This window comes from Coffea arabica, chromosome 7c (genome assembly GCF_036785885.1).
Source record: "Coffea arabica cultivar ET-39 chromosome 7c, Coffea Arabica ET-39 HiFi, whole genome shotgun sequence".
Lineage (NCBI taxonomy): Eukaryota > Viridiplantae > Streptophyta > Magnoliopsida > Gentianales > Rubiaceae > Coffea > Coffea arabica.
Genome location: NC_092322.1, coordinates 17,919,841 through 17,941,439, shown reverse-complemented (window position 1 = coordinate 17,941,439; position 21,599 = coordinate 17,919,841). Strand labels below are relative to the sequence as shown.

At 34.4% G+C, this 21,599-nt stretch overlaps 1 protein-coding gene across 3 annotated transcripts; it reads left to right on the top strand.

Moving 5' to 3' along the window:
* The first annotated feature begins 5,219 nt into the window (after window positions 1-5,219).
* On the top strand, window positions 5,220-21,018 carry LOC113699273 (CBS domain-containing protein CBSCBSPB3). Of its 3 annotated transcripts, none has more exons than XM_027219517.2 (14): window positions 5,220-5,754; window positions 6,634-6,802; window positions 7,128-7,260; window positions 7,954-8,124; window positions 9,960-10,038; window positions 10,139-10,252; window positions 10,373-10,439; window positions 13,555-13,660; window positions 13,729-13,787; window positions 14,629-14,735; window positions 14,816-14,952; window positions 15,802-15,884; window positions 15,972-16,061; window positions 20,534-21,018. In XM_027219517.2, the coding sequence occupies exons 1-14, from the start codon at window positions 5,579-5,581 to the stop codon at window positions 20,708-20,710; spliced, it is 1,668 nt and encodes a 555-aa protein (XP_027075318.1). In that variant the 5' UTR covers window positions 5,220-5,578; the 3' UTR covers window positions 20,711-21,018. The 3 variants fall into 3 exon arrangements, with proteins under 3 accessions (XP_027075318.1, XP_027075319.1, XP_027075320.1); XM_027219518.2 differs by having other exon boundaries at window positions 20,179-20,573; XM_027219519.2 differs by lacking the exon at window positions 20,534-21,018 and adding an exon at window positions 18,225-20,138.
* Window positions 21,019-21,599: the final 581 nt, after the last annotated feature.

Genomic DNA, 21,599 nt, shown 5'->3' with positions numbered 1-21,599 from the left:
ATTACAAATAAAATATGGATCTAAAACAAAAGAAGTAGGATCATTTTGTGATGCTTTTGGAATTAAAAGAATTAAATCACCATCAGCATATAAGAAGAAAATTAAAAAATATAATAAGAAAATAAGATACAAAAACCCTAAGGAAAATGAACCAACTAAAAAGAGAAAATTTATTAAAAAGAAAATTGTTTGTTATAAATGTGAAAAAATAGGTCATAAAGCAAACAAATGTAAATTAAAAGAAAAAATTTCAGAAATCTGTGTAAACCAAGAAGAAATTAAAAATAAACTAATAAATTTATTAATAAATGGAAAAGATCAAAATTCTGAAGAAGATTATTATGATGATATTTCTAGTTCAGAAAGTGACGAAGATTGTAATTGTAATCCAAAATATATAAATGTTATTACTAAAAAAGAAGATAAAGAATTTTTATTAGATATAATAGAGAAAATAGAAGATCCAATAGCTAAAAAAGAATATTTAGAAAGATTAAAAAGCTTAATTATTCAAGAAGATAAAATGCCAAAGATAATAGAACCTTTTAGCATTTCGAAATTAATAGATAAATATCCAAATATAAATATAATGAAAAAAGAAACTACTAAAGATCTTCAAACAGAAATTAATAAACTTAAAATTCAAGTGAAACAATTACAACAAGAGATAATAGAATTAAAATTAAAAGATTTAGAAATAGAATCAAAATTAACATTAATAGACAACAACCAACCTTCAACTTCTAATATTAAAACAGACGAAATTTCAATATCAGAAAGTCCAGTAAAAGAAGATCAATATATAAATACCATAGAAAAAATGACTTTTCAAAAATGGTTTGCCTTAATAACAATCACAGTAGAAGACTTCAAAGAAACATTTGTAGCTCTAATAGACAGTGGAGCTGACACAAGTTGTATTAAAGAAGGAATAATCCCCACTAAATATTGCGAAAGAACAAAAGAAAAACTAATGGCAGCAAATGGAGAAGATTTAGAAGTGAAGTATAAATTTACAAAAGGATCAATATGTAATAATGAATATTGTATTAGACATAATTTCATAATTGTAAACAATATAAATCATGATGTTATATTGGGAACACCCTTTTTAATTCAAATATACCCATTTTTAGTAAGTCATGAAGGAATTTCAGTAAATATAATGGGAAAAATTATTACCTTTAAATTCTTAACTCCTATAAGACAAAAGGAATTACAAATATTACAAACATCTTCAATATATAAAACCATAAACACTATTACTAGAGTACAACAACAAATAAACTATATTAAAGAAGAAAAATCTTATTTAAAAATTGAAGAACAATTAAATGATATTAAAATACAAAAAAGAATATTAGAATTAGAAGACTTATTTCAAAAAGAAATTTGTGCAGACATTCCTAATGCTTTTTGGGATAGAAAACAACATATGATAGAATTACCTTATGAAAAAGACTTTAATGAGAAAAATATTCCAACAAAAGCTAGACCAATACAAATGAATTCTGAGTTACTAGAGTTTTGTAAGAAAGAAATAAAAATATTAATAGATAAAGGATTAATAACACCTTCAAAATCACCTTGGAGTTGTGCTGCATTTTATGTTATGAATCAAGCTGAAAAAGAAAGAGGAGTTCCAAGATTAGTAATAAATTATAAACCTTTAAACAAAGTTCTACAATGGATTAGATATCCTATTCCTAATAAGAAAGATTTGCTCAATAGATTATTTAATGCAAAAATCTTTTCAAAGTTTGATATGAAATCAGGATATTGGCAAATAATAATAAATCCAAAAGATAGATATAAAACAGCATTCACAACACCCTTTGGACATTATGAATGGAAAGTTATGCCATTTGGATTAAAAAATGCACCATCAGAATTTCAAAATATAATGAATGATATTTTCAATCCTTACAGTTCATTCAGTATAGTCTATATAAATGATGTATTAATATTTTCAGAATCAATAGAACAACATTTTAAACATTTAAGTATATTTCTAAAAGTAGTCAAGAAAAATGGATTAGTTGTTTCTGCTCCAAAAATGAAGTTATTTCAAACTAAAGTAAGATTTTTAGGACATAATATATATCAAGGAACAATAAAACCAATTAATAGAGCTTTAGAATTTGCTACTAAATTTCCAAATGAGATAAAAGATAAAAATCAATTGCAAAGATTTTTAGGATGCTTAAATTATATAGCAGATTTCTTCCCAAATCTAAGAAAAGAATGTTCTATATTATTTAATAGATTAAAGAAGAATCCAAAACCTTGGACAGATGAACATACACAAAAAATAAAATATTTAAAAGAAAAAATAGAGTCATTACCATGTTTATGTTTACCTCATCCTAAAGCATTCATGATAGTTGAAACAGATGCATCAGAATTAGGATATGGTGGAATACTAAAACAAAGATTAGATAATTCAAAAGAAGAATTAGTTAGATTTCATTCAGGAACATGGTCTGACCCTCAAAAGAATTATTCAACTATTAAAAAAGAAATTTTATCCATAGTTTTGTGCATATCAAAGTTTCAAGATGATTTATATAATAAGAAATTTTTAATTAGGATAGACTGTAAATCTGCAAAAGAAATTTTACAAAAGGATGTTCAAAATATAGTTTCAAAACAAATATTTGCAAGATGGCAAGCTATTTTATCTGTATTTGATTTTGAGATTGAATTTATCAAAGGAGAAAATAATTCTTTACCAGATTTTCTAACCAGAGAATTCCTACAAGGACATGGATCCAGCAATGATGGCTCAAAGAAATGATCGTGAATATACAAATTATTTGAGAACTCAACGAGATTCTCCCAGCCTTCAAAATAAAGAAAAATCGATTCTATCCAGAGGATATGTCTATTCCATTCAGACTCCGAATGGAAGACAATTTATTTCAGCCTACCAAATTCCTAAATATGATGAAATTTATGTTCACAAAAGTCCCTATGCAACCATTACTCCAAAAGAAAGAGCCTTTATTCTACAAAGACAAATTCAGAAAAACACCATTCGACTTCTTACTCATCAGAGATTAAGCAGAAGTGGAGATTTTCTTCACAACGAATTTATTCAACATTATCAAGAACAAAACAGACAATTAGCTGACCAACTTAAAGATGTTGTTTATTAATTTTGCAGGCAAATGGATTCAAAAGCAGGAAGTTCCAGGCCAAACACTCCTCAGGATTATGAGATGAGTCTTACCTCTGTAACTCAAAATAGATTTCAACTTTTATCAGATTTCCCAGCATTGACTTATAGTCAGGCTGCTACTCCAATTACTTCTCCAGTTAGACCCATTCAACAACTAGCAAAATTCCCAGAAAAATCTCAAGGAAATACTTATTTCACAAAGCCATTTACTCAACATATTACTTTAACCAGATTCCAAGAAATACCCATATACTCTACTCTTCATCAAGTTACTCAAAGGATCTTTCCACCAAAATGCTATTGGCAACCAGATAGGGCTGTCAACGGGCCGGGTCCGGGCCGGAATTCATTATTCTGGACCCGGACCCGAATTACTATGCCGGACCCGGACCCGACCCGTTTACCCGACGGGTCTTTTATTCTATGTTCCGGATCCGGATCCGGCGGGTCCGGCGGGTCCCGGATCCGGATCCGGGTCTACCCGAACAAATTTAGCAAAATTTATAATTTCTAATAAAAATGAAAAAAAATATATTTGTAAACTAATTTTTAACTAATGCAAAGAAAAAACCAAATAAGAAAAGAAATCAAATTAACTTTATTAAAATACATCACTCTAATCAAATTATATTGATAAATATATATATTTAAAATTATTAATTCATTTATATCCGGATCCGGGTCTAATACGGGCCGGAATACTATATTCCGTATCCGACCCGTTTTTTTGTTTGACAAAACGGATCCGGATCCGGATCCGGAAAACGGAATTAAATCCCTACCCATACCCGCAATAATTTCACGGATCCGGTCCGGATCCGGGTCTAGACCCGACCCGTTGACAGGCCTACAACCAGATGACCCTTCAAAAAATCTAGATTATTATGAATTGATCCTTACAGATACTCAATCTGTAGAGATTTACCCAATTCCAGATAAAAAGAATCCCAACATTATTAGCCATTCTAAGTGTATTATAAAGAAAGTTTGTTCTCCTAATGAATGGATTTCTCTTTATTCCAAAAAATCCTTTTCAGTAAACTTTATTCCAGATGGATTTACATATCAAGATTACAAAATGGCATGGTATCGTGCTTTCCTTTTTAGACCATTCAACCATTCCTGGTTTTTCACATTCAAAGACAGTTGCAGTAAAGAATTCCCAATTTGGTTCAATCACTGGTGGAAATGGTTTGGACCCCAACCAGAAATTCTACCTCCAAATGTTCTAATGGGATTTCAAACATATCTAAAAAGAGCAAAGGAGGAAGAGTACACAAGAGAGAGGCAGTAAAAGCAAATACTATTTTTTAAACCAATTCTACAAATAAAATCCTCCATAGCATTGAAGACAATTAACATGTAAAAATCATACGTTTGAACCAAAAAAACTCAGTAATAGATGAAATTCAATTTCAATATCATACAGAGAATTTATTCAAAATAGACCGACTTTTTTATGAGTTTGAAATATGAAAATTTTATTATGAAAAACTCAGAAGTTGAAAAATCGTAGTTCGAAGTTTCGGTTACTTTATCTCTCTTGCATTCTACATGAATAGGAACAAATAAATAAATAAATAAAGTTGTGAAACACAAAAAAAAAAGGGAAAAAAAGAACTTGCAGTTATTTTTCTCTAAATACGCTGAATATTTCATTGATTAAATCTTATATTTCATTGACATTTATAGAAAGAAAAACAAGTTTAGAAAGTTTAAATAGGAGGGCATTATTAACAATTCATCACCTTTGATATTAGCATATAGCCCTACTATTATTTTAAGGGTGTTAAGTGAAATTTTGAAAAGTTTAAAAGAATTAAGTGATATTTCATGAAACCTCAAGGAGGTTTCTGAAATTATCCCTACAATCAATAATGGACATCCGCGGAAGCCGCGGGCGCAAAGCCTAGTACCGTGCAACGCCACTGGATCCTATTCAAATTATTATTATTTTTTTCAACAACCGAAGCAATTCAACATTCAAGGGGGCAAAGTAAGGAAAAGGCATTTCTATGGGGGAATTTTGGAATTAAAGCCAAAAAAAAAAAAAAAAAAGTTTCAAATAATCTTCAAAAAATCTCAAAATTCTCTCCGCCTCTCTTTGACTTTCTGAGATTCTGCTTCCCATTTCCGCAGCCAGAAATTCCCCCGACCAGAGAACACAATAAACAGAGAAAGAACGATAGAAAAGATTAAAAAAAAAAAAAATCACAGAAGCAAAAGAGGGTTAGGGCTTCCACGAAAATTTCCTTCGGAGATCGAGTAGCCCTAACCCCTTCCCCCTTTCAATATCTTTTTCAAATTAGGGCATAGTTGTTCTCATCCATGAAAAGATTGCCATACAAAAATTAGAGGAATAGATTAAATTGAAGAGGAAAAAGGAAAAAGAGCAAAATGAGTGGTCAAATGGCTCCACCTCCTCCAGTTCCTCGCCGGAATAGTTCGGCTCAGAAACGGAACAATCCTTCTACTCTTCGGAAATCCTCGAATTCGTCGGAAAATGGTTCCGTCAACGTTAATTCTAATAGCAACAGTGGGTCGCTTACAAAACCTACTTCCCCTGCGCACTCGTATGTCAACAATTATATTCTCTATAATATTGTTTTTTGTTTGTTATTTCTTTTTTTTTTCCTGTTTAATCTTTGTTTACTGTCTTGTTTGGATAATCAAAATGGGAGTTATATAGTACAAGGCAAGTCTGTTCGTTGTTACTTGTGTTCTGTTGTTTTGGTTTTTGAAAGCAGTTTCTTGTCTTTTTTGTGGTAGACAAGTTGCAGAGTTTGAAGTGTTAAGTGTAGAAGAAGTAGTTTCAGCAGTTGTTTGAGAGGGAAAAATAGCTAAATGGGGAGCTTGGAGTCTTCATTGATAAAAGAAGGTGCAATTGAGCTCCTTATTGTATGCTGCCTTATTGTGCACTGATGTAGTGATATCGTCCATGAAAAAGTGTAAGCTTAGGACACAATTAGTAGGAATACGTGCTTGTTGTCTTAATTGATAAAGATGGCACAAAAGTGTACAAAATAGTACAGAATGTACCATTATGGTGTGCAGGAAAGTGTGTAAATTTGGGTCGTAATTGATAAAGGAGGCATAGCGTTGAGCTACTTCTTGTATAGTGCCTTATTATGCAATAAATGTAGTGAGACGTGGATGAAATAGTGTTCAGTTAGGACATAATCAGTAGAAATTTTACCCCTCTAATCAGTAATAAATAGGTAATAGTTATGCCCTTCTAATGTATTAGGTATTAAACATGTCTGTTTTTAGTAATTTTGCCTGATATAATTTTTTTTACTGTTGAATTATTGGTGGGCGCGCATATTTTTGTCTTACATACTATGTGAATATCATGAAATGGTTAGTGTTTGGTTATCTGTATGTCTCTGTCTGTGGGTTGTCCAAATGGCTATGCCCATATTGAATGTGCATGTATCTGTGGATGGATGTAGATCTGGAGGAGGGGAAAGGACGGTGAAAAAGCTGAGGTTGTCAAAAGCACTTACAATTCCTGAGGGGACAACTGTATCTGATGCATGTAGGAGAATGGCTGCTAGGCGTGTTGATGCTGTGTTGCTGACTGATGCTAATGCGCTGCTCTCTGGCATTGTCACTGATAAGGTATCTGATGTTAAGTTGCAGTTGCCACTGAATTATGTTCATGAATGCAAGTGGTCTTTGTTTTAATGTATGCTATTTTAGATATAGGCTTGGTGAATCTGTGGTAGATTGAATAAAGAAAATTAGTTTATGAAGCATAAGAATGAGATTTAGGTTGGATAAGGAGAGAACTTTGTTGGTAATTTTGATTTCATAATGTTAGCAAGAGTTGCAACTGTCATACTACAGTCACTACGTTCATACCAGTTAGCAAATTTTTGGGAGGGGCAGTGATCTAGAACTTATACTCTAAAAGTAATTTTGAACTTTTGTCTTTTGCTTTTAGGATATTACGACTAGAGTTGTAGCTGAGGAGCTGCGACCAGAGCAGACAATAGTTTCAAAAGTCATGACGAGGAACCCAATTTTTGTAACTTCAGATACGTTGGCAATTGATGCTCTTCAGAAGATGGTCCAAGGTTATATTTTCATGCTTTTGGTTGTCTTGCTTGTTCTTAATGCTGTGTTCGAGTGCATGAGGAGTTCTTATGCACCTCTACTCTTGCATGAAGATTTCTGGAGGAGTTAATATTGTTAGTTGTAGGGAGTAAATGAATGATGATGTGATAAAGTACAGTGTGTAATATGCATGAAGGAGACAATAGTCCCAGGATAATTATGCCACTAAGATGGTTCTGAGTTTGACAGTGTAATCCTATAAATGGCCACAGTCGTGAGAAATCTACGTGGATGACTCTTAGGGATGGGAACTTCCACTCGGGCTAATGTCATCATTATGTTTGACATTCTAGGCTTCGTTACTTCTTGGAGGGTATTGATGCAATCTTTTATCTCGTCTGGACTTTTTTCCTGCGTTGTGTGTGTTTTTGGTGATTTATGCTTTGTTACCAGAACATGACTACTTTAGTAATTTATGTGTGAAATTATCAGCTGTTCAGTACTTTCCTTTATTTGTTTATAAAACAGTTCTTCTTTGTCTACTGAACGATTTGGAGAAACAGTTCTCGAACTTTCATTGTGTGCTCAGTCAATAATGTTTTGTTTGACCCATGTACATGGCTTTTATCCTTTCTTAACTTTTTTTTTCCAGAGGTTAACTTGGTTTCTGGCTTCAAGCTCAAAACCACATTTATGTTCTAATTCCTTGACAGGAAAGTTTCGACACCTTCCTGTTGTTGAAAATGGGGAAGTTATAGCTTTGTTGGACATCACAAAATGCCTATATGATGCTATATCCAGAATGGAAAAGGCGGCAGAGCAGGGAAGTGCAATTGCAGCAGCTGTAGAAGGGGTGGAACGACAATTTGGAAACAATTTTTCTGGTTAGTTGAAAGTTAATGATTACCCATCATGCAATTACTACACAGCAAAAAGGATCATTTCTACACTTCTTAACATCTGGCTTATGAATAATATAACACCGTCTTTTTCAGCAGTTCAGATTTTATTTTAATGGATTAGGGATAGAGTTTCAATACCATGTCAGACAATATTTAACATGTTAGTTGAGAGAAACAAAGAGTATTCTTTTGTATTTATTAATAGTTATCCTTCCAAACTTGCATATGACAACGTTGTGAATAAGGTTTTCCAAATACATTTAGAATGTGCATAGTATATGGATAGAAGTAAACATTCTGAAGCGACTTAGTCTGAATATTCTGAAAATTAATTGAAGTTGCTCGACTGCTGGAGTTTGATTTAAAAGTCCTATTGATGTGTATTCTATCTGTGTTTATATGATATGGTAAAATAGTCCATGCTACTGCGTATCTTCTTTTGTGTTTGCCATTTATCCTAATTGAAGTTTTATGTTGTTTCCTATTTACATTTCTTGAAATACCATTTATTGGGAAGATGAGTCTTGAATGTCTTTGGTATTTCTAATTGTATATCCAGTGCATTTCAAATATATTGAAGAATAAAACTACTTCTGTTAGTGCAACTTTAGTTGTGATGCAACAAACAAGTGTTCCAAGGAAAAGCTAAACCCTATGGCTTTTTGGTCTTTTCTGGATGTGTTTAGGTCATTTAGTGGGTTTTCTTTTTTCTTTTTTTAATTTTTTGTCTTTTCTTAGACTTCCAGTAGAAACCCTTTTCATTGAAGTGCATTACCATGATATTAGTCTTTTTTTTTTTGCAGTACACTTTGATGGCTGAAAGGATAGAAAAATTGTTTTAGGGTCTATTAAGTATTGTATTTCTTCTGAAGCTATTAACAAATATAATTGGACAGATTAAAACTTTCTTGAAATTGTATGAAGCAAATTAGCCTTAGGTGTGATTTCTTAAGGTTTTAGGAGTCATGCCCTAAGATTTCCTTATTGTTCTCTTTCTCTTTATGATCCAACTCAGAGCAGTAAACCCCACTTCCTTCAGCTTTTAACTGCTGTCAAAATTCAATTCCTGTTCCCGCCGTATTACCTTTAGAGTTGTGAAAGTGAGTTTGCCTAGGTATTAATAGTTTGGTGCTACATGATGTCTGGCATACTTGCGAGCTTTGTCTCAGAGGCTGATAGATGGTACTACAAATGCTCATACTTCTAACTCACTGCTACACTGCACCTTATTTTCTAAAACTGAAGTTCATAGTTATTACCCTTATGACCCTTTTGGCTTTTGGTAGTGGAAGAGCAAGAGAGGAAAGAAAAATGTTTCTTTTATTTTTGAAGCCACCCTCTTCTTGCAGCTTTGTGGACTGCATCTTTTTGTTTTTTATCTAGAAACCATGCAGCGATCTTATTTATCTTCCCTACTCTTTGGTAGACATCTATTTGAAAATATATGTTGTCATAAATTAGATTTGTCCCCCAACCAAACCCCCCCCCCCCCCCCCCAAAAAAAATAAAAAATAAAAAACCGATATCTACAAATATAGAAGGACATGGCAGTCAGTATTGATGTGAAATAGTTTTCTAATAAGATTGAAAAAAGAGATTTTGTTCTTTAAAGTAATTATCATCTTAAAGAATGTTAAAATGTTAAGTGAATGTAGCAAATTAAAGATGGTTAAAAATGTTAAACTCAGATAATTATGCTAGAGGTGCACTGTAAATCCTTATCGTATGATATGCTTTACGTTTGTGTACTCAATTTCCAGCTTTTGCACCACATTATGTAACTTCATACACCATTTTCCTTGTATCTTTTATTCCAGCTCCATCTGCTTTCATAGAAACGCTTAGGGAGCGCATGTTCAAGCCTGCTTTGTCAAGTATCATGTCCGAGAATTCCAAGTATAGTCAAGTTTCCTCTCTGACCTTTGTCTGTTGTGCAATATGGCTTTCTTGAGGCTGATTTTGTGGCCAACTAAGTGTAGTTTTATAACGATGTCAGGGTTGCAATAGCAGCACCATCAGATCCTGTTTATGTTGCTGCAAAAAGGATGCGAGAATTGCGTGTAAATTCCATAATTATTATGACATCCAACAAAATTCAGGGGATATTAACGTAAGATGTTCTCTTTATCAGGATTTTGAGTATCTCTACTTGTGTGATGGGCATATCTATTTCGTAGTACTGTCTTTGATGCTCATTCAATTACATTTTTGTTTGACTACTGCACTGCAGTTCAAGAGATATGCTTATGCGTGTTGTAGCCCAAAATCTGTCTCCTGAGCTGACTCTGGTGGAAAAGGTTCTTACAATTATCACTCAAATATTTCATTTTATTCTATATCTCAGTTCATTTTCAGATAAGCATAGGCCATGTGGTGCCTAATTGATCACTAATCTAATCCCTATAAATTACCTGGTGTGAAACTGTTGCTTCAAAATGACTCATCTTTACCTTCTGTTATATTCAGAATTTGTTGCATTGTTTTTTACAGTTGTATCTCTTTTCCTTCATTGTTTGTGTGGTCAGTGTTTCTCTTGTATAGTAATATTCATGAATTTAGAAACCTGAAGAACTCCTAGTAATTTCACTCCTGAGGATAGTCAAACAGCAATAGCTTCCACAAGAGACATGTGAAGTATTGCTGCAGTTATGTGTTTAGCCTGGAGTGGAGATTAGAATCTTCTCTGCCTACTTCACAGGAAGATTTTAATTAAAATTTAAAAACTAATATTAGATAAAGGAAGACTGCAGGAAAATCTTGGAGTCCCTCATCTCTAAATGACATTAATCTTATGCTTCATTTGAACATGAGCAAGTCTTTTGAGAAAGCATTTTACACATCAAGTAATCAGAAATGAAATTGCTTTCTCTCCTTTTTCCCCCCCTTTGTATAACCAAGATATTTGGAAGTGTGTTAAAGAAGTTGGGTAGTTAACTTAAATAGTTGGTAGTTCCAAGTGATTGCATTTTCTTGCAAAATCATGCAAATTTCGCATGGCACAAGATGGGTATAAATTATTGCTTCTTGAGGGTTAGATTATTGGACATATAATATGTTAATGGAACATGTATACGAGAAAAGTAACTTTTTTTTCCTTGTACTTCTCTTTTATTCTTTTTAATTTTGTTAAAGGCTACCCTGGGGAAGCAAATAACAAGCTGCACATTGTAATAGTAATTTATGTTGGAAATAAGACAAAAACAAACAGTTTGAATGACTGAAACTGGAATTGAAGGTGTATAATTCTACTTACTTCTCCTTGTTGTGTACAGAGCGTAGCTTTGACAAGAGTGTAACTAGATAATCTTCTAAGCCTTGTGCTTCAAGACCTATAACTCCTTTGAGATTGACATGCTCTCTATTACTAGATAGGGTTCACTTGCTAGTTTAGCTGACTTGCATCTCCTTGAACTGACCTCCTTCATCCATAATATATTATTGTTAATGACCTTTTTTTGAATGGCAAATCCCGTACACGAGGGTGCGATGCCAGCCTTGTTATTTTATTGATTTAACCAAAAAAAAAAGAAGTGGGAGGAGGGGGCATAATATATTATTAATGACCTAACTCCTGAGGAATTACATTTAAGATGGAACCTAACATAGTAGATGAAAATTGACATGGCTTCTATTGAATGATATTACTTCTTTTTTTTTTCTTCTTATTTTTACCTTTTTTTTTCGGTGTGAGGGGAGTGGATGGAACTAGATGGTTTACATTCCTGCTCAACTTACCAAACACTGGAAAAGGGATGTTCCACATTGAATTGGCTTCATCTTTAGTAATGCAAAAATAAACCTGACTACACCTTTTTTGATCTTAAAACTAGTTTTAATTGTTTCATAGTTATGGATAATGCAGTATTCATTAAAAGAATAGCTTTTTCATGCAGTGTGATTTTGAATTCTGTATGTTCCCCACCTCCACCTCTTCATCACATTTTCACAGAAAGAGTGGGTGTATCTTGAACTCAACCTTGAGTATGTCTCAGTGCCTCCCACCTTTTAAAACACTAGTCAAACTTACCAATTGCCAAACATCATAGTGGCAAAGTAATGAATGCCCTAACAATTATTTAGCTGTTCTGTTTGAGAAGTATTTATTGCTTATTTTAGTTGGCTTTCAGCATCAAGTGTTGTGGGTGCCTTTTTATTTGGAGATTATAGGAACGATCAAGAAAGGGATTGTCGTGGAGAAATGTGTCTTTGTTTTTCTTTGGGTGTGGGAGGAATAGAGAACAGTAGATATCTATGGCAATGTTACCTGCTTTTAGATCTACTAATTTGTGGATTGCTCTGGATAAATTCAATTGGTAAGGAAAAAAACAGAAACATGGGAACCACAAATACATGAAGGTCTTTGATTGGGTTTTTATTAGCTTTAGAAACTAATTTATTGGACTACTGGTGATGCAGCACCAGAAGCCATTTTGGATAAGATGGGAAGGATTTCAGGGTTCTTAGTTGTAGAAACTCTGAGAATATGACAATTTAAAGATGACAGCACTAGGAATTTAGGAGAGTGAATAAAGAAGGGAGAAATAGCAATTCTTTTATGAGTTTCAACTTAGCAACACTTGGTTTGAGTTCATTTCAAACCTAACCTAACCGTGTTACAACTGATATGATTAGGAGGAACACTTTGAGGTAATGGGATTCTCAAGGACTTGAGTAAACTGCATAGCTAAGCAAAATTCACTAGCAGGAAGCTGAAGTTAACTTGAACACCTAAAGTAGACTTAATGAATCTGCAGCCAAAGAGGACCTAAAATGGTGAAGTCTAGTTGGACTTTATGAGTGGAACTTGGATCCATTAGAGCCTTAACTTTTCAGCATTTTCTGAGATGTAAAAAGTATTCCCAACATTCTAATTCTAAACATTATAAGTATTCCCAAACATTTCTTCCATGTTGCATTCTGATGCCTAGTCGAAACAGGTTTTTGTGTTTTCTGTAAGCATTATAGCTGGTGCATACTTGATCTTGTCACCATTGACTTGCAATTAGTACCATTTTATTCCATATCTGAGCTTTGTTTACGGGGTAAAGTAGCTACAATGGGAACGCCAAATGCATAAAGATCATTGTTTGCGCCGTTACCAGCTTATAGGATCTAAAAGTCTAGATTGTCTTGGAGAGACTATTTAAGAGGGATAAGTAATGGAAATTGGGAAGTTGGGTAGCAATGAAACTCGACCTTTTGGTTGTGACTATTGACTTGCGATTATGTCATCTTTGATTTGCTAGTTGGCACTGACTTTTGTTATTTCATTTACTGGTTTTATATGAGTGGATATTATGCTAAAATTCTGATTTCTCACCTGTTTGAGTGTTATTTTTATGTCTTTTTTCAGACAAAATGAGTATTTTGCAGTGACATAAGATTTACTTCATCTAAACTTTTCCTCTGAAGGTGATGACACCAAATCCTGAGTGTGCTACACTAGATACAACCATTCTTGAAGCTTTGCATATAATGCACGATGGAAAGTTTTTACATCTTCCTGTAGTAGACAGAGGTGAGCTTTGATTTATTTATTGGCTATTGAACTTTAGAATTTTATGCTCAATGGTGACCTTTTGGCAGATGGACATGTTATTGCCTGTGTAGATGTTTTACAGATAACTCATGCGGCTATATCCATGGTAAAGTCATGTTCAATTCTGAGCTTGTTTCTTTAAGCTTGCTGCTTGTGTTGCAATATAGGAGGCTTGGTTTTGTTTCTTATTTGAAATATTTTTTCTGTACTTCAACTTGGTTTTTACATGAATGTTAGGTATTCTAATGTTTTGTTTCTATGTTATATTCGGATGAATAATAAAATATAACAAGGGGTCCAAATACGGCTGTGATGAGCAAAGAGAGGAATGCAACTTTGGTGGGCTGGGCCAGAGACAGCATGTTCAAGATCATATCATTTTTATGCTCTCCATTTCAAATAAAATGCCCTAAATTTTAGATTGTTTTTAGTGTCAAACAGAGGTTCAAGATGGCTTCACTGTATATTGTAGTCACACAAAAGTTGGTTTGTCCCTATCATTCTTCTACTGCTCAAAAAGGTCACTTATGCTCCTGGATTTTCTCTTCTGAAACGCATTGATCTTTTGAGTGTTGTGGCTATTTATTTTCATCCAAAAGCTCTTTGAAGGATCCCATCAAATGTGAGTGCTTGACGTGTGGACTGCACTTCATGTAAGAAGCATTGATTCAAGCTAATGAACATCTTCGAAATGAAGAAGAAAAGATCATCAAACAAACATATATATCTGCTGGGTAATGTGTTTAGATCTATGGAGGAACAGTGTTTCTTCCATATTAAGAAGTGTAAACCCTTGTCCCTTGTGTTCATTCTGATTTTGAAGAGAAGCATCTAAATGCAAATTAAAATAAAATAGATCTATTTGGAATATGTAAATACGTCATTTTGTCTGGATTCTGTTGGACTGGCAAAGGGTACTGAGATTGTAGGTTTTTCTGGTTTTCAAGGTTGAAAGTGGTTCTGAATCTGTCAATGATGTAGCGACCACTGTGATGCAAAAGTTTTGGGATTCAGCACTAAATATGGAGCCGCCGGATGATTATGACACTCAAAGGTATACTTTTGTTTTATAAAATATCTCCTTTTTGGTACTCTAAGTTATATTTGCTAATTGCTCTAAAATTTTGGATGCAGTGAGCTGTCTATGTCTGCATTGAATATGTCTGATGGGACAGAAAATGGGAAATCTCCATATCCATGTCTTGGTCTTGGGAATTCATTTGCCTTCAAATTTGAGGACTTAAAGGGTCGTGTACACAGATTCAATTTTGGTTAGTGTTCTTCTGATAACGAGACTATTTGGCTGCCATTGTATGTTTCTTTCCTCTGTTTATGAGAATTTATCTTGGTGAAAGTTATATAGTTTCCATGTGAAATATTCACTTGACTTGCATAATTATAATGTACATTTTATTTATGTCATTATTTTGCTAGGAATCGTCCTTTTTTTCGTTTTTCCTTTTCAAGTGTATTAATAAACATACTCTTGAGATAAATTTTAGTTAATGACAGGATAAATTGAAGAAAAAGTTATGAGAAATTACACATTCAGCTGGAAACACTATTTTGTCAAGTGATATCTAGTTCAGCTGAACTTTCCCTCCATTCATGAGAGTACTTTTAGTTGGTACCTGGTGAAGTTTTCTATGATTTATAGATGAGGCAGTTTTGCAAAAGATAGAATCTTGTGAAGGCCATCTGGTGTCTGGTGGATTAGATCAGCTTCCAACTATCTGTACTTGGAGAAAAATTTGGGGAGATTGGGGTTAGTGCTTCTACGAAATGGAATTGCCAGCCTCTTGCTGTTTATGTTCCTGTTCTTGAATGCTTGAGAGGGGTTGCTTTTAGTAAGCTCAGCAGACTTCCACTGTTTGTTTGTGGTTCTAATGGTTATGATTTTGCTTTTGCTGAGCCATCTGAAATGTCAGATTGTATTCGTGTTGCAAAGCAACTCAGTTGTAGAGTTTTTTTTGTTTTTTTGGGTGAAAATCTATTTTTTAAACTGTGTTAGAAACTAGAAATGCTTTACATGCCTTTTTTATATGTCCATCCTTTTCAGGGACTGAATTGGAGTGGTTTTTCTTTTTTCTTTTGGGTGGGTCCTATATCCTTTCTTTCAGGCACAGAGAATTTGGGTGAGCTTGTTTCTGCAGTTATGCAGAGGATTGGAGCAGCTGATGATCAAAATCGACCTCAACTCTTGGTCAGTTGGAAGAGAGAACATATTTGATTGGATTTTTCTTTTGATGTAGAATATTTATAATCTTAAAGTTCCTTATGCTGATAACAGTACGAGGATGATGAGGGTGACAAAGTTCTCCTAACAGCTGATACTGATCTTATTGCTGCTGTTAGCCATGCCAGATCAGCGGGACTAAAGGTGTGTGACTGCTCTTTTGTTGCACGTACGTTGATACCATTGTTGAAAATTTATGGATTAGTTCTGACTTCTACCTGAAGTAGGGTGTAGAGATATTCAACCATCCCCTTTTAGGAGAACTAGGAAGCATGGCTATAAACCTACTAATCTAAGCTGAGGCAGCTCACCTTTTGTGAGTCATACCTTGCTGTGGTTCATACTTTATCTCCCTAATAATGATCATAAAAATGGTCTGTGCAGGGAGATTGGATATCCTGCTTACCCAAAAAAAAGAGAGAAATCCCTTTTTCCTGATTTATATTAGAATAAGATGCAATGTAAAGCATATTCTAAAATGGGAAATTTATTTGCATGAAGAAAGAGAAAATAAAGCTAAAGATCAAGAGGCAAGAGAATAGGACAAAAGCTTCCTTTGCCCACTCAAATCTGGAAAACCACATGATACGGATAATGAGTGAAACATACTTAAACTGAATAGTTACTGTTGATAGTTATAAAGGTGTATAGCTGTTGATATGTTTCGGCTATCATATTAGTTAAAAACCAGTGGAGAGGTCTCTTAAGAGTACGAGAAGAACAAGCCTGTTGCTTTTTTCTGTTCAAAGCAAGTGAACTAAAAAAAAAAAACCTAAAAAAAAACACATGCAAAGTGCCCAAAGAGATGCGTTTCATTTTATCTCCTGTTCCCTCAGTCAGAACTCCAGCTCAAGCTGAGAAGCTTGATGGTTATTTTCAACAACAGGTCCACTTCTCTCGTACTTTCTATCTCTTGCTCTTTTGACATCCCAATTATGTTCCTCTTACTTTTTTTCCCTTCTCGTGTCTAGGATTACTGCATTCTTCTTCTTGCATCTATTTCTTGCCCCCTCCTGAAGCTTAATTTTATCTACTTTCTTGCTTACTTTCTTGTAATTTTGTAGAACAACTAAGAATTATATGCTAGTGTATCACGAGCTTTGCCCTAAAAGAGTGTGTGCGTTGCTTTGTCATTTCTGCTTAAGTCCAGAAGATCCCGAGTGTTATACTCCGCTTTACGCCTTTTAACTATTCAGTTTATAGTCTCTAAGACTGTAGCCATGACATGCCTTTAGACAGCACAAAATAAATTGGTGCGGAAAAGTAAGAGAAATTTTGCTAGCAGCACTTCACTAGAATTGATGATGTGAAATCACAATTGTGAGAAAAGCTTCTGGCTGTATGAAACCAACAAACTTTAGGTAATAGTTGATGCATAAAAAAGGTTGTTGAGTACCTAAAATAGTTGCTTAGGGCTCCAAGCACATTCTTGTCCTAAAGTGACAAAGACGAAAATACCCTTAATGAGGGACATGCCTAGCACATTGTACGAGCTATAAAAACAATTTATAAAACTATTATCACAGTTGGCAACAAAGCATAACTACCAACATGCTACACAGCAACAAATTCTAAGTTCTAATATACTCCTGCATCATTTCCTTTGGTGGGGAAGGGTTCTGAGTCCCATGAGAAAGCCTCAATGAACTTGGCATGCATGTTAGGATTGATGGTCTTCAATTGACCTCCTTCAATCTCTGTGCTTTCAGCAATTAGCTTGTTGACCACCACTTAACCAAGAACGTTTCATAGAGCTGTCCTTTGTTTTGGTTTGTACTTCTTTCACGTCTAATTATCCTCGATCTCCTCTCTTGGCCCTTTCTGGAGATGCACAACCAATTCTGGTTGAAGAGTCTTCATCAAATCTTTGAAATGAATACAAGGATCTACTTATCCAAAAATTACCTATTCTAAGAGTCTTCATCAAATCCTTAAAATGCATACAAGTTAGACACCTTAAAGGCGGGGCTGATTTGCAATTCTTGTGGTGGGCATGGAACTAATTTTTTCAGAACCTTAGATGGACCTATTTGTGTAGATGTTGCAAATGTGCTACCCATGTGCCTCGTTAAGGGCTTTTTGGTCTTTTCTTACTTCAGGGCAATAATGTTTTTGAAGCCCTTATAAGGACCCATTTTAGGTACTGTATTTAGTAGTTTTTAATATCAACTGTTACCTAAAGCTTCTATAAAGCTTTCTTTGGCTTTATGCAGCCATTTGGCAACAAAGCATAACTAACAATATGCTAAACAACAACAAAATCCAAGTTCTAACGTGCTCCCACATCATTTATGTTATTTACTCAAGGGGTTGAGAGAGATAAAGACAAACTGATGGGCAAAAGGGAAAGATGTATGACGAATTGAAGGGCAGACAGAAGTGCAAGACACTCTGGATAACTATCTTAAATTAGCAATTAGTGGACCAATGTTTGGGGATATCGATGTGGGACTTTTCATCCCTGGACATTTCTCTCACACTTTGGTTCGATGAGACCCCAGGAAACATAAAATCAAGCTAGAAACACTTGTGAAGACTTCTCTGGCTGAAATAAAGGAATAATTGCCCATTCTTACAAAAAGTAATCAGTGGTCAACTGCATGTGGAGGGAAAATTGATGGCAGTAGATGAAATTGTTGTGATTTTGAATCTGGTGAATATATTATTTTTTTTTTAAATCAAGGAACCTGCCATTCAATGAAAGCTATAATTGGCCACAGGTGAGAGGATAGTATATACGCTTTTATTATCTTTTGAAAATGTTAAGAATGATATATCTCTAATTGTAGAACAATCAAGAGTAATATGTGATTTCTATAGGAGTTCGCTTTGCTTGAAAAGTATGTCCTTTGTTTTTTGCGCTTTATGCTTAAGCTCTGGAAGGCTGCTTGCACTCTAGTGGGCTTTACACCTTTGATTAGATGCTGTGCAAATTGAAGTGCATGCTTTTGAAAGGTCAAGCGCAGTGTTATGTACTGGCATATGGTTCTTATTCTACAGCAGTATTATATACACTGGATAATTGTTAGTTATTCCAAGGAAGTACAAGAGTTTAGGGAAACTATAGCTTTAAGAGAGATCCCATGTGGAAGAGAGATGTTCTGAAAATAACCATCAACTTTGTTGAGCTTGAGTTGGAGTGTTTATTGAGCAAACAGAAAGTAAGGGTAATTATGTGCTTGATTAGGATAATCATGTACTTTGTTTGAGACCCTAATTACCAGATTTCTAGTACATATTAATAGACCTATTCATGTGAGATCAAAAAATAAAACTAAAGAGATCCAACAGTCAAAAAAATTATGAGATATCAAACATGAAAAGCCCAAAAAACCAAAAACTGTACCTCGTTTTGCACTTTGCCTGTGTTTTATTCTGCTCGTGTTCTTCTAACAGATAAAGGAGGGGAAAAAAAAAGCAATGGGCTTGTGCTTCCCCTCGCTTTGTGCTTAAGTGAGTGCTTCCCTCGCTTCTAATTTTTCTGGGAGGAAGAGATGGGCGGGATTTGTTATGGCTCTCTCTCTCTCTCTCTCTCTCTCTCTCTCTCTCTGTGGAAGAGGGAAGAATAGAATCAGAAGATTGTCATGATCTACAAGAAACAGAAGGGTATGAGTGATAAAGTCAAAAGACAATAATACACGTATGTCTTTCTTGATTTGTTTTGTGGGTATGGATCGAGAAAACTCATGTATATTCAAATTCCGAATGGAGTGAGTTCATGGATGGAGGGCTCCAATTGAGAAAGTTAGCTTTTGAAGTGCTCACTGTATGATACTGTCTAATTTAGCCATTTTGTTATTATCCCCAAGAAAGTGCTAGTATTTCATATCCGCCATTATCACGAGCATTCCCAGCTGAAACACAGTGGGGGTAAAAAAAATTGAAAAAAGAAATGGAATGTACAGTTTTGGGACCTTTTCAGGCTCTATTATTTCCCAAGTCTCTCAGACAAATGTTTTTAAAGCCACATAGTTAATATTTTTAAACCAATATCCCGTATCATCTTATCCTTTCTTCACTATTATCACAAAAATCTGATGTTGATCATGAACATACAACGAAAACAACCTAATCTTTCTTGGACACATTACCAACATTGACTTGAATCCTGGAACTTTGCATTTATGCATGCAGATGTACTTGCATGTTTATAGGTCACTGAGCTAGTCATACTTTGAGATGGACGTTCATTTACATGGAAAACAGGAATTACTCTGAAAATACTCCAGATAACATCGCAGGACTGTTAAAATTTTTGCAGGTTTCTTGTGAAACATCTGGTTATCACCACTTATATTATCAGTTTGTTCTTTAAATTAACCAACCATGGAAAAAGATTCATCTGAAGACATGATACTGGAAATATTTCTGATTGGAACCCATTGCTATATTCGAGCTGGGGGAACATGGATGATCAATTTTCCTCATCAGCATGGTGCAATGAAGTTTAATATTTTACACAAACATGCGGATACTCTGTTATTTCTGCACCACTGGTAGCTGATGATTATGTTTTGACAAATATCATGGCTAGGGAAGAAAAGTCATCGTACTTGTCTCTTATTGTCTAACATTTAAGTACTTTGTCCAAATCCTCACTGGATTTTCATTTTCAGGTCTTGAGACTACACCTAGACGACTCAGATACATGCCAAAGTAAGTCTGAACCAGAGATTATTATGGCCACTGCTGAAAAATCTGGATTTTTCTCTCTTGGGATGGGGATTTTTGCAGGAGCAGTTGTTCTGACCAGTGTAGGTGTGGTGGTCTACCTAAAGCGTGCAAACACGTGATTGATATGAAAAGGAGCCAAATATTTTAGATTAATCCGTCTATTAACAAAACGTACCTTTAGAACTGTTAATGGAAAATTAACCCTTGTCTAGTCACTGTAGTTTTTAAATGTCAAACCGAATGTATGGGTGAACAAATCGTGTGTATAGGTAGTAGTTATTCAGCAAAAAGAGCAACAAAGGAATGACAGTGGTATGGCCCAATGGAGGCTGTTTTGATCTTGTTGTAATAAAAAGTTTTGTAAAACTCCCAAAGAAACGAGTTTGCAGGTGATGGGATCTGTTCCCCAGTTCACTTTGTTGGAGCATTTGCATCAAGCACCGATTTTCCGCTTCTGTTTTTCTCCTTTGATCTTATTTCACAATTTTACAGGAAAGGTTACAGTACTTCCATTCTCTTGATTCATTTGATTTGGGGATTATGTATTAAGAAACAACTGAAAAAAAAAAAGAAAGAAAAAATGGGCCACTTCTCCCGACCTCACTGACAACACCACCTCTGCTATGAGTTTGACAATTGTTGGGAATAATTCAGGGCTCAGATCTTCTTATTTGAATTTTGTGTGAACATTGGTTGAAAAAATTCTGAAAATGCATAGGACGCCTGGTGAATGGGGCAATTGGAATAATTAACGTGGGTGATGAAACATCCTCTAACCCCTAATCTCATCCCATTCGAACAAGGAACTGCGCGATTGTGTCGTCTACGTGGTCATTTGAAAGACTAATTTAGCCCATGTTCTTTTCATTTTTTTTTTTTAGAAAAAGTTAAAAAGTGGGTTAGGTTTTGGTCATTATCACGAGTCAAGACACGTTTTTAGAATCATATATCACTTACATGATTTTTATATATCATTCACTAATATAGTTCTTATATTAGTAGCAGAAG

Excerpts from the sequence above, each read along its gene's own strand:
- LOC113699273 (XM_027219517.2), top strand. The coding sequence starts at position 5,579 with ATGAGTGGTCAAATGGCTCCACCTCCTCCAGTTCCTCGCCGGAATAGT. Across the intron at positions 10,039-10,138 it reads ATCATGTCCGAGAATTCCAA|GGTTGCAATAGCAGCACCAT; the intron begins GTATAGTCAAGT and ends TAACGATGTCAG. Across the intron at positions 13,788-14,628 it reads CTCATGCGGCTATATCCATG|GTTGAAAGTGGTTCTGAATC; the intron begins GTAAAGTCATGT and ends CTGGTTTTCAAG.